Source organism: Kogia breviceps, chromosome 8 (genome assembly GCF_026419965.1).
Source record: "Kogia breviceps isolate mKogBre1 chromosome 8, mKogBre1 haplotype 1, whole genome shotgun sequence".
NCBI classification, from domain to species: domain Eukaryota; kingdom Metazoa; phylum Chordata; class Mammalia; order Artiodactyla; family Physeteridae; genus Kogia; species Kogia breviceps.
Window position 1 is genome coordinate 54,443,740 of NC_081317.1, and position 13,529 is coordinate 54,457,268.

The following is a 13,529-nucleotide window of genomic DNA, read 5'->3' on the forward strand; positions in this document are numbered from 1 at the left end:
CGTGCTCCGCAATGGGGAAGGCCGTCACAGTGAGAGGCCCGTGTGCCACAGTGAGGAGTGGCCCCTGCTTGCCGTAATTAGGGAGAAGCCTGTGTGCAGCGGTGAAGACCCAATGCAGCCAAAAATAAATAAAATAAATTTATAAAAAATAAAAATAGGGCTTCCCTGGTGGCGCAGTGGTTGAGAGTCCACCTGCCGATGCAGGGGACACAGGTTTGTGCCCCGATCCGGGAAGATCCCACATGCCGCAAAGCGGCTGGGCCCGTAAGCCATGGCCACTGAGCCTGCGTGTCCGGAGCCTGTGCTCTGCAACAGGAGAGGCCTGTGTACCGCAAAAAAAAAAAAAAAAAAAAAGCCAAAATCTTTGAGACTAGTATCCATATAATTGAAATTATGATCTATACCACTACATCCACTATAGAGAATTTACTCTCCAAGTACCTAACCAAATTAGTATTTGACAGATAAACCACAAGAATCACAAAAAAAACCCCACTCAACTCAGCTGGAGACCTGATAAATGGGTCAGTATAACAGCAAAAAAATTTAAACTAAATGGAAAAAATCTTGAGATACTAAAAATGAATGAAAGATTTAAAAATAAAGCAAAATAATTTGTTTTCTCCTTAATTCTATTTTTTCCCCCCAGGAGTCCATTTTTCTTTATTGCTAAACAGTATTCTACTGTGTGGATGGACTGTACCATAATTTGCTTATGCATTCACCTGTGGATGGATATTTGTGTTGTTTCCAGTTTGAGTGTTTTATGTCTTTAATTCTATTTTACTTACTAAAATTCCTCCATGAGACATACAGAGGTTCTCCTGGTTCCTGATGAAGGTTGATATTATCCCATAACAGCTGAATATACACGAGTTTGCTATCCTGGGACAGAGATGACAGGGGAAGCTAAAAAAGATCAGTAGAAAGTATTAGTACCCCAAGCATAATAATAATTACCAGTGGACCTAGCAAAGCTTGATTATATAAAACAGATGAGTTCTTTCAAAATTCTGGACCTGAAATTCTGAGAAAATTTTAAAATTTTTATTTATATCTGATTACAAATGTTCTTATTATTTTCTGAGGTGCATGTTTCTCATTCTGACTTTCAAGGACTGAATGACAACTTGGTACTGGCACAGCAGCCACAAGAAAGATTAACCTCCATCAAAACAAATTTTAGGGTAAGAGAAAGTGCAATGGTTTCTACTACCTTGTTGTACTGACTACTACTTAAAATAAATGAGTCAAAATAGAATTTATACTACTCTAAAAAGTTTGTTGTGCCCCTGATGTATGTTTGGGGTTGGGGGTAATACTCTCAATATTCAGTATCATAAAATGAAGGATTTCTAGGAGCTCACTGTCTCCTGGGCAGTCAGGGATGCCAGCTCAAGCAAAGCAGGAGTTTCAGAGTCAGAGAGCCAGACTGTGGTCTTGGCCTCTCTCCACTTATGAGGTATGTGACCTAGCAAAAATAACTTCCGTAATTTTTAGTTGTATCATCTGAAAAATGTGGCTAATATGAGTCCTTTAAAATAAAGCTGTGAGAATTTCAGCTGGGAATATTATTTCAAAATAAAAACTACCTTTTCTAGCTACCCTTGCAACTAGAAATGACCATATAACTACGCTTAGGCCAAACAGATACATATGAAAAGATTATGTGCAACTCTAGGAACTGTCCCTAGAGAAAGAAAACATACTCTTCTCCATCCATTTTTCTTCTAACTGCTGGCTGGAATGTGGATGTGACAGCTTGTAAATAGAGTCAGCTATCCTAGACCAGGTATAAAACTTGGAAATGGAGGTCACACTGCTGAGCAAAAAGATAGAAGGCTCTCAAGTCTCTAACACTATACCATCCCTGGACCACCTATCTAAATTTTTAAGTGAGAGAGAAATAACCTATGACTTAAGCCACTATTGTATACTTCCTGCTACCTGAAGTTAAGCCACATCCTAACCAACACCAATGTAGTATAATTATCGAAGTTGGTTCCCTACCTGTACACCTCCATTACAATGTTCAGATGTGAGTATAAGTCCTGGTAAGTTACTAGGAAGGTCCAAACGTCTGAAATACCAAACGAGGTTCCAGAAAATGATTGGATGTTGATTGATGAAAGAGGACGTGTGAATCACCTGATCGCCTTCATTTTCTAGCAAAGATTCAAGTTCTTTACGAAGCACTAGAGGACTCAAGTAGGGCACAGAAACAGGGGGAGGATTGGGTCTTTTTCCTAAAGGATCCTTAAAAACATAGAAATACAAAAAGAAGTGAATATGATCTATTTTATTATGTATGTTTCAGAGTATGTCTCAATGAGATTATACTTCTCTATCCTTTCAAAGTCAATTATTTCAGGGCCATTACTACAAGTAGTAGAACACCCGAAAGAAAACATAAAAGAACACCCTAAAGAAAACATAAAGATTAAGAAGTACTTAATTATAAATACCGTTAAGTTAAATGATTACAAACGAAAATTATTAATCAATATAATAGACCCTATTTTATTTTTTATTTTTATTTTTTTTGTGGTACGCGGGCCTCTCACAGCTGTGGCCTCTCCCGCTGCGGAGCACAGACTCCGGATGAGCAGGCCCAGTGGCCATGGCTCACGGGCCCAGCCGCTCCGTGGCACGTGGGACACTCCCAACCACCGCACCACCAGGGAACCCCTAGACCCTATTTTAAACATGAGTTTTTCTCCATCACATTAACAGCAACGGCCTATGTAGGTTTGATTTTTTCCTTTTCAATTTTTTATAATACTTGCATTTCTGATGTTTTATAATTATGATACCAAAAAATATGTGACTTTATCTTCCGCTTAAAACTAAACAGATGATGCAGTTGTTTGTGTTAATACTTCTTTTTAAAAATAAATAAATAAATTTATTTTTAAAATTATGGGTGTATGGGTTTCTCTTGTTGTGGAGCACGGGCTCTAGGCACGCAGGCTTCAGTAATTGTGGCACGAGGGCTCTAGAGTGCAGGCTCAGGGCTTCCCTGGTGGCGCAGTGGTTGAGAATCCGCCTGCCGATGCAGGAGACACGGGTTCGTGCCCTGGTCCGGGAAGATCCCACATGCCGCGGAGCAACTAAGCCCGGAGCCATGGCCGTTGGGCCTGTGCGTCCAGAGCCTGTGCTCTGCAACGGGAGAGGCCACAACAGTGAGAGGCCCGCATACCGCAAAAAAAAAAAAAAAAAAAAGGGGTAGAGTGCAGGCTCAGTAGCTGCAGCACACGGGCTTAGTTGCTCCATGACATGTGGGATCTTCCGGGACCAGGGATTGAACCCATGTCCTCTGCATTGGCAGGTGGATTCTTAACCACTGCACCACCAGCGAAGTCCCTGTGTTAATATTTCTTGACTCTTTTTAAAACTATATCTAACTTGTTTTTACATTTGATTGTAACAAAAACTAAAGAGCAACTTTATAAATCAAATGAAATAATTAAAAATCCCCCAACCTTGGGACTTCCCTGGTGGTGCAGTGGATAAGACCCTGTGCTCCCAATGCAGGGGACCTGGGTTCAATCCCTGGTCAGGGAACTAGGTCCCACATGCATGCTGCAACTAAGGGTTCGCATGCTGCAACTAAGGAGCCCTGGAGCTGCAACTAAAGGAGCCCTGGAGCTGCAGCTAAGACCTGGTGCAATGATAGAAATAAATAACTTAAAAAAAAAAAAACCCAACCTAGACTACTTTTGTGCATATTATAGTCAGAATAAAATATTTATGACCAGTATTAATAAGTACCCATAGTACCCAGATTGACGTCTCCAAATACTGTTTTTTTTTTTTTTTTTCGGTATGCGGGCCTCTCACTGTTGTGGCCTCTCCCGTTGCGGAGCGCAGGCTCCGGACGCACAGGCTCAGCGGCCATGGCTCACGGGCTTAGTTGCTCCGCGGCATGTGGGATCTTCCCGGACCAGGGCACAAACCCGTGTCTCCTGCATCGGCAGGCGGATTCTCAACCACTGCGCCACCAGGGAAGCCCTAAATACTGTTTTCTTGTAAAAAGAACCAGGTTTCTTAAAGAAATGGCTGATTCTAGGTCTGGAGAAGGAAATATACAAGATGAGCATGAAACATCTTGCAATATAAGAAAGCAAGGAAGCTTTAAAAAAAGATTATAGAAAGGCTACCAGAGTTGTGTCAAAAGGATTAAGGCACCAACTTGTAGAGGCTTCTAGCTGACCAAAGAAGGAATGACACTGTATTTTTAAGAGTCCTTTTAGAGATAAATACTGAAATATTTACAAATGGAATAATAACAACAGCAATGGATATAAACATAAATGTTTAAACCAATGAGTTCATAATAGTACCCTATCGCCCAAGATAATGGATCACCTTGGAGAATGCTAGGAACCCAACTTGTTACTTTGAAAATTGATAAATAAAAGGAAAAAAAATCTAATATTTATTTTGCCTTTCCATCATAAATTGCATCTTTGGAAAACCAGACAAAAGCCATGGGGTTAGTTTCTCTTTACAGATATGTTTCATATAATAAAGAAGATGACAGAATTAGACTCATCATTTTATAGCTCCAAATGGACAACTTGATTTAGGCATTGAGGCGTTAATAGCTGCTAACATCACAAAGATAGTTCATGTCTCCTATTGGAGGGACATACCACTACTGATGAAGCACTCTTATAAAAATAAACAAATGAAGAAAAAAGAACAAAAAAACCCTGAATCTGATCAAGCTTCTAGCTGCAATTACCAATTTACAGGGGTTGTAATCAACAAATAAATTGCAAGGGAATAAACTGCAAGGGAAAAAAAGAGTCTACAGATTTAAAAAGACTAATAAAACCAGATTAACCAATTATGAAGCAAGCATGGACCTTATTTGATCCTTATTCCTCAAACTACAAAACACACAACTTGACATTTTTGAGACCATTAGAAATTTGAACAAACCTGTATAGCACAGGGAACTCTACTTCACTTTGCTGTACAGTAGAAACTAACACAACATTGTAAAGCAACTATACTTCAATTTAAAAAAAAGAAATTTGGGCTTCCCTGGTGGCGCAGTGGTTGAGAGTCCGCCTGCTGATGCAGGGGACACGGGTTTGTGCCCTGGTCTGGGAAGATCCCACATGCCGCGGAGCAGCTGGGCCCGTGAGCTATGGCCGCTAAGCCTGCGCATCCGGAGCCTGTGCTCTGCAATGGGAGAGGCCACAGCAGTGAGAGGCCCGTGTACCGCAAAAAAAAATTTGAACAAAGATTGAATAACTTGATATTATTTGTTATTTTGGGGGTCTGATAAGGACATTGTATTTTCAAGAGTCCTTTTAGAGATAAGTACTGAAATATTTACAAATGGAATATATGATGTTTGAAATCTGCTTCAAATGGATCTATGGAAGAACTGAATGAGGGTATACATGAAAGAAAAATGGTCATAAGCTGAAAATTCCTGAAGCTGGATGATGTGTCAAAGGGACTCATTATACTTTTCTGTTTATTCGTGTACATATTTGAAATTCTAAAGTTCTTAGTCTGCTTATGAAAAATTCTTATCACTTTTCATGTGATTAAAATAAACCTACTACAGAAGAATTACATGCTGTTTTAATAAATACTTACATGAACACACAGTATAATTATAATGCTGTTACATACCACAACTTCCTGCAGACTGTTTGGAAGACTAACTGTTGAAATGCCATGAAACGGTCTCTGGGAAAAGTCCATATTTTGCAAGGGACCTCCAACACTGTGACTTCTAGTCAAAGATACATTTCGTTTTGATAAACTATTAGGCACAGGTGAAATTTTCATAGTTTGGACATCTCCACTGGCTTTCATTATTTCATCACTTAAAAAAATGAAGAAGAAATGCTGTGGTTAGATTGTGTTAAACAATCTAAATCTGTAGAGCTAGACTATTTTCTACAATGAATTTTGAATGTACTGAATATATCTGAGAAGAGTCAGTACCACCTTACAAGAATTAAATTTTCTTCAGGTATTTTTGTAAAACTGGTCAGAAAAACAGGATGGAGTGGATGATCTGATGAAGGGTAGGAAGAGGATATATGGTATATAACAGGTATTATTTCAAAAAGATTAAGTGCCCATTCAGTTGCCTTGTTCAAAAATTATTTCATATTTATTAAACAAAATCACCTATACATCACCTTACATGTATAATGCATGTAAGTAAGTAGATTCATTGCCAAGTATTTAATCTCTACCAGGCCATGATCCACCTAAGGACAGAGGTCAGATTTTATTTACTTTTTAATTTTTAGTGTTTAGCATAATGCTTAGCATACAATAGGCTCTCAAAAAATGTTTGACTCAATATTTAAGAGTAAAAGGTATACTTCACTGTAAAGAGAGTATGTCTGGAAACTGACAATGACTACACTGAAGGGGAAAATACTTTTTACTGTTGAAAAGTTCATTTTTGTAAAAGACCACTGTAAAACATTAAACAGTATTAAAAATGATTTATCATCAGATCCATTCATTAGATATTTAAACAATATATGGTAGTAAACATTTAAGGTCAAATTCTTAAAATGCCAGAGCTTATGCCTATGTAAGCCAGGTTGTATTTAAAGATGGAATTTTTACAAGGGTACCCAATTTTTAATGAAGAGTTCTCTGAACCCCATGGTACCTCGATTCAACTGCAGAGCTTGTTTCTTCAGTTATGGTCTGGTTGTGTTTGGGGAAATCCATAAAGTTGATCAGGTCAGGTTCTGCTGAACTGGATATGTGTTTGTGCTCCAAAGGTTCACTTGCCAGTGTAATACTTCCACTTTGTAAACTGTCACCAGAGGTACTTGGTTTCAGGAAAAAGCTAAATATGGATCAGTCAAAAAAAACCAAAAAAGTCTTTAAAAATCCTAGAATCCTCTAAATTTCATCATATTTAGAATCACTTTATGGTAAAATAGTCATTAATGAGTTATACAAATCCATAGAAATACTGCCTATTTCAAACACACACACACACACACACACACACACGCTCTCCTGTTCTCATTCTCTCTTCCTCTCTTGTCCTGAACTTTTCAAATGAAAAGGTCTAGAGCAGGTCATTATAGTTCAATATTAGATCCCTTCAGTTTTTGAGAGACTCTAAAGAATGGAAAACAAAATATTTCCTTAATTTTCTTAGTTAAAAAAAAGAACAGCATTTTAACATGTATTAACCTATGATTGTTTATAATACCCTTTCCCCCCCTTATGAATCTCCATTTTTGTCTCTAGTCATTTCCTCTCTACTCTATGCATTCAGAATTTTATTTTCATCTTCTCTCTCTCTTTCTCCTTCTGGATGGGGATGGGGTGAGGGTTTCACCTTGCAAGGGACATTAAGAGAGCTTTCTAAAGTGATAGTAATGTTCTGTATCTTGATAAGGGTTTGTTTTGCACAAATCAAATTTACCTTAAATGAAAAAAACTGTGAATAAATACTGAACTCTAGTTAATTATACAAACCCTCAAGTCTTTGTGGGAAAAGTGATTTAACATCTTCATCTTCTTTTTTTTTTTTTTGGCCACACCACAGGGCATGTGGGATTTTAGTTTCCCGACCAGGGTAAACCTGTGCCCCCTGCAGTGGAAGCACGGAGCTCTAATCACTGGACAGCCAAGGAATTCCCCATCTACATCTTATTTTAAATGAATAAAAATGTAAGATGGATTGGTGGATGGATGGGGGGATAGATAAAGCAAGTAAAGTAAAACATTAATTGTAGAATGTAGGGGTATATATTTGGGTATTACTGTAAAAAAAAAAAAAGATCTTTAAACTTGGCTGTCAGTTGGAAATCTTCCATAATGACATCCTAGGGAGGAAAATCAGTAATGCTCCTTTATATTCTATTAGAATATAAAAGAAGGTACTTACCACAAAAGCTTAAGAAACACAATTAACAAAAAAAGTACAAAACTTATGGAGAGGGCTTCCCTGGTGGCACAGTGGTTAAGAATCCACCTGCCAACGCAGGGGACATGGATTTGAGCCCTGGTCTGGGAATATCCCAAATGCCATGGAGCAACTAAGCCCATGCGCCACAACTACTGAGCCTGCACTTTAGAGCCCATGTGCCACAACTACAGAAGCCCGTGCGCCTAGAGCCCCTGCTCCACAACAAGAGAAGCCACCGCAATGAGAAGCCTGCACACCACAACGAAGAGTAGCCCCCGCTCGCCACAACTAGAGAAAGCCCGTGTGCAGCAACGACGACCCAATGCAGCCAAAAATAAGTAAATAAAATGAATAAAATTTTTTAAAAATTTACAAAAAAATACATATGGAGAATAATTAAAAACTCTATTAAAAGAATATCTAAAAAATGGAGATATATACCATGCTCACAGATAGGAGAATAATACTGAAGATGTCTATTTCCCCCAAATAAATCTATAAATCTAATTCAATCCCATGAAAACTTCAGCTGGATTTTTTTTTTAAGGAACTCAAAGTTACTCTAAAATTTTATATGCAAAAATAAGTATAAGAAAAATATTTCCATAAGGGGGAACTTACCCTACCACCCACATATCATAAATACAGAGTAATAAAAATAATACAGTACTGACAGAAAGAACAGAGAACCAGAATGAGGTATACATAGGAACCTGATATATGATAAAGGTGACACTATGTATCAATGAAGGAAGGATGTAAAACTGGCTCATTATATGGAGAAAAATAAAGCTGGATCTCTACAATAATACACAAAGGTGGACTTTAGATGGATTTAAAACCTAAACATCACAAGTAAAATATAAAGCTAACAGAAGAACGTTCAGGAAAAAAATTTCATGTACTCCAGATGGGAAATAACTTTTAAAACAAGACTCCCAATGCACAAATCATAAGGTGGAAAATTAATGGATAACATCAAAATTTCAGAGAATTAATATCAAGAATATTCAAGATGGGAATTCCCTGCTGGCCCAGTGGTTAGGACTCTTGCACTCTCACTGCCAAGGGCCCAATCCCTGTTTGAGGAACTAATAAGATCCCACAAGCTGTGCTGCGTGGCCAAAAATAAAATAAGAAAAAGAAGAATGAACAAAGCCCAAAGTCAGTAGAAGGAAAGAAATAATAAAGATCAGAGTGGGAATAAATGAAATAGAGACTTAAACGACAAAAGAAAAGATCAGTGAAAGTAAGAGCTGGTTCTTTGAAAAGATAAAATTGACAAATCTTTAGCTAGACTCACTAAGAAAAAGAGAAGACTCTGAAATAAAATCAGCAACAAAAGAAAAAAAATAACAATGGGTGCCACAGGAATACAAAGGATTATAAGAATATGAAGACAGCTATATGCCAACAAATTGGACAACCTAGAAGAAATGGACAAATTCTTGGAATCATACAACTTTCCGAGACTGAATCATGAAGAGAAAATCCGAATTGATCGATCACTAGTACAGAGACTGAAACAGTAATCAAAAAGCTTCTAAAAAACAAAAGACCAGGACCAGACAGCTTCACAGGTAAATTCTACCAAATATTTACAGATTTAATACCTGTCCTTTTCAAACTATACCAAAAAATTCAAGAGGAGGGAACATTTCCTAACTCATTTTATGAGACCAACATCACCCAGATACCGAAACCAGATGAAGACCACACAAAGTAAGAAACTACAGGTCAATATCTCCGATGTACTAGATGCAAAAATCCTCAACAAAATACTAGCAAACCAAATCCAACAATACATTAAAAGTATCATATACCATGATCAAGTGGGATTTGTCCCTGGGATGCAAGGATGGTTCAACATCTGCAAATCAAGCAATGTGATACATACGTTAACAAAATGAAGGATAAAAATGATATGATCATCTCAGTAGGTGCAGAAAAAGCAGATGACAAGATTCAACACCCATTTATGATAAAAAACTCTCCACAAAGTGGGTACAGAAGGAACATACCTCAACATAATAAAGGTCATATATGACAAGCCCACAGCTAACATCATACTCAAAGGTGAAGCTGTAACATAGTATATAAGTCCCAGCCACAGAAATTAGCCAAGAGAAATAAAAGGCAACCAAATTGGAGAGAAAGAAGTAAAACTCAATGTTTGCAGATGACATGATTTTATATATAGAAAAGCCTAAAGAATCTACCAAAAAGCTATTAGGAGTAATAAATGAATATAGTGAAGTTGCACAGTACAAAACCAACAAAAACCTGTTGTATTTCTATATACTAACAATGAGCTAGGAGAAAGGGGAATTAAGAAAACAATCCCATTTACAATCACCACAAAAAGAATAAAATAAATGGAATAAATTTAAGCAAGGAGTTGAAAGACCTCTATACTGAAAACTATAAGACATTGTTGAAAGACACTGTAGACACAAATAAATGGAAAGATATTCTGTGCTCATGGATTGGAGGAATTAACATTGTTAAAATGTTTATATTTTTTAATTACCTAATTTTTAAAATATTACATAAAGCAATCTACAGATTCAGGGCAGTCCCTATCAAAATCCCAAGAACATTTTTCACATAAATGGAACAAAAAATTATAATACTTATTTGGAACCACAAAAGACCCTGAAGAGCCAAAGCAATCTTGAGAAAAAAGAACAAAGCTAGAGATATCACACTCTCTGACTTCAAACTATATTACAAAGCCATAGTAATCAAAACAACCTGGTTTGGCAGAAAAACATATAAAAATCAATGTAACAGGGACTTCCCTGGTGGCGCAGTGGTTAAGAATCTGCCTGCCAATGCAGGGGACAAGGGAAGATCCCACATGCCACAGAGCAACTAAGCCTGTGTGCCACAACTACTGAGCCTGTGCTGTAGAGCCCGCAAGCCACAACTGCCACAACTACGGAGCCCCAGTGCTGCAACTACTGAAGCCCACACAGTTAGAACCTGTGCTCCACAACAAGAGAAGCCACTGCAATAAGAAGCCCTTGCACTGCATCAAAGAGTAGCCCCTGCTCGCAGCAATTAGAGAAAGCCTGCATGCAGCAATGAAGACCAAACGCAACCAAAAAAAAAAAAAAAAAAATCAGTGGCACAGAACTGATAGCCCAGAGATGAACCCTGGTATACATGGAAAATTAATTTACAACAAAGGAGCAAAGAACATTCAATGGAGAAAGAATAGTGTCTTTAATAAATGGTGTTGGGAAAACTGGACAGCCACATGCAAATATATGCAACTAGACCACTATCTCACACCACACATAAAAATCAACTCAAAATGGATTAAAGACTTGAGGACCACAAAACTCCTGAAAGAAAACATAAACAGTATAATCTTTAACATCAGTCTTAGCAATGTCTTTTTAAATATGTCTCCTCAGGCAAAGGCAACAAAGCAAAAATAAACAAATGGTACTGCATCAAACTAAAACGCTTCTGCACAGCAAAGGAAACCATCAGCAAAACAAAACAACAACCTACTGAATGGGAGAAAATATTTGCAAATGATATATCTGATAAGGAGGTAATACCCAAATTATATAAAGAACCCATACAATTCAATATCAAAAAAACAAACAACTCAATTAAAAAATGGGCAGAGGAGCTGAACAGACATTTTTCCAAAGAAGAGATCCAGATGGCCAATAGGCACATGAAAGATGCTGAACAAAACCACATTAACATCATCATCAAGAAATGCAAATCAAAACCAAAGTAAGATATCACTTCATTTCTGTTAGAATGGGTATTATCAAAAAGGCAAGAAATAACAATTGTTGGTGAGGATGTGGAGAAAGGGGACCCTCATACACTGCTGGTGGGAAATGTAAACTGGTGCAGCCGCTATGGAAAACAGTATGGAGATTTCTTGAAAAAATTAGGAATGAAACTACCACATGGTCCAGCCCAGTTCTGGGTATTTATCCTAAGAGTACGAAAACAGTAATTCAAAAAGGTACATGCACCGCTATGTTCATTGCAGCATTATTTACAACAGCCAAGACATGGAAACAACCTAGGTTCCCATCCACACATGAATGGATAAAAAAGCTGTGGTATATATACACAATGGAATACTACTTAGCCATAAAAAAGATGAAAATTTGTCATTTGCAACAACATGGATGGACCTTGAGGGTATCACACTAAGTGAAATACTTCAGATGAAGAAAGACACCATGATTTCACTCATAGCTAGAATATAAAAAACAAAAACCCAAAATAAATGAACAAACCCAACCAAAGAAAAACAAACATGAGAACAGCGTAGTGCTTATCAGAGGGTGAAGGAGGGGTAGGGAGGATGAAATGGGTAAAGAGCATCAACTATATAGTGACAGATGGAAACTAAATTATTGGTGTTGAGCACACTGTAGTGTATACAGAAGTAGAAATAAAATGTACACATGAAACTTATAAAACATTATAAACCAATGTTACCTCATTAAAAAAATAAATCTTTAAAAAATTGACAAAGGATATAAACAAGCAATTCATAGAAAATGTTGGAATAGCTAATAAGCATATGAAAAGATATCCAAACTCACTAATATTCAGAGACATTCAAACAAAAATGAGATACTACTTTATATCATTAGAGCACAAAATCAGAAAAGTGGTCATACCAAATGCTGGTAAGGATGTACAGAAATGAGAGTTTTGGGGCACTACAAGTAGGAGTGTAGCCATCTGGGAAGCAATCTTCCAGTGTTTATTGAAATCATGTATGGAAAAAACCCAATGATCTCACTCCTAAGACTATTATTCTGAAAGAAATTACTTCATAAGTTCAGAAGGGGACATATATTTTGCAGTGTACTGCAACAGTACAGTGATGTTTACAGTAACAGAGAACTGGAAGGAACTGAAATACCCAACACCATGACAGTGGATAAGTAAAGTGAGGTATTAACTTCCTATAGGAGAAAAGGAATAAATTAGATGTACATATAGCAACTCAGATTTTAAACTGAGTAATAAAAAGAAATAAATTGAGATTTTCAGCATCATTCTAATCATGTACGTTAAAAATACATAATCATGCAAAACAACATTATTTATAAGGTTATATATTCAAGGATTTATCACACACAGCGGAGTCAATGTTTTTGTTGGGTAAAATAATGAGAGTGGGGGGCTTCCCTAGTGGCGCAGTGGTTGGGAGTCCACCTGCCAATGCAGGGGACGCAGGTTTGTGCCCCGGTCTGGGAGGATCCCACATGCTACGGAGCGGCTGGGCCCGTGAGCCATGGCCGCTGAGCCTGTGTGCCCGGAGCCTGTGCTCCGCAGCGGAACAGGCCACAGCAGTGAGAGGCCCGCGTACCACAAAATAAATAAATAAATAAATAATGAGAGTGGGAATGGTGGGGGAGGAAGATAATAAAAGAGGGCTCTTGCACAAACCAATGATGACAGTGCATCAGGAATTAGAGTATGCTTTCACTCAGCTCCACACTGAAGCTAACAGGAAAAATAGAGAGGAGACACCTCTGTGATTGGAAATTTTTAAAAAGTAGATAAAGGTAGTTTGTTCCATAAAGCAAATAGAATATTAAGTATAAGTACT

The 13,529-nt window shown here is 37.6% G+C and overlaps 1 protein-coding gene across 6 annotated transcripts in view; it reads right to left on the reverse strand.

Moving 5' to 3' along the window:
- DENND4C (DENN domain containing 4C) overlaps positions 1-13,529 on the reverse strand; it is a 144,367-nt gene that overhangs the window by 10,794 nt on the left and 120,044 nt on the right. For all 6 annotated transcript variants that reach the window (XM_059072930.2, XM_067041432.1, XM_059072932.2 and 3 more), the window contains 4 exons: positions 6,662-6,844; positions 5,656-5,851; positions 2,011-2,256; positions 792-909 (listed from right to left, as the gene is read on the reverse strand). In XM_059072930.2, coding sequence (XP_058928913.1) covers positions 792-909; positions 2,011-2,256; positions 5,656-5,851; positions 6,662-6,844 — 743 coding nt within the window. The remainder of the gene's footprint in view (positions 1-791; positions 910-2,010; positions 2,257-5,655; positions 5,852-6,661; positions 6,845-13,529) is intronic.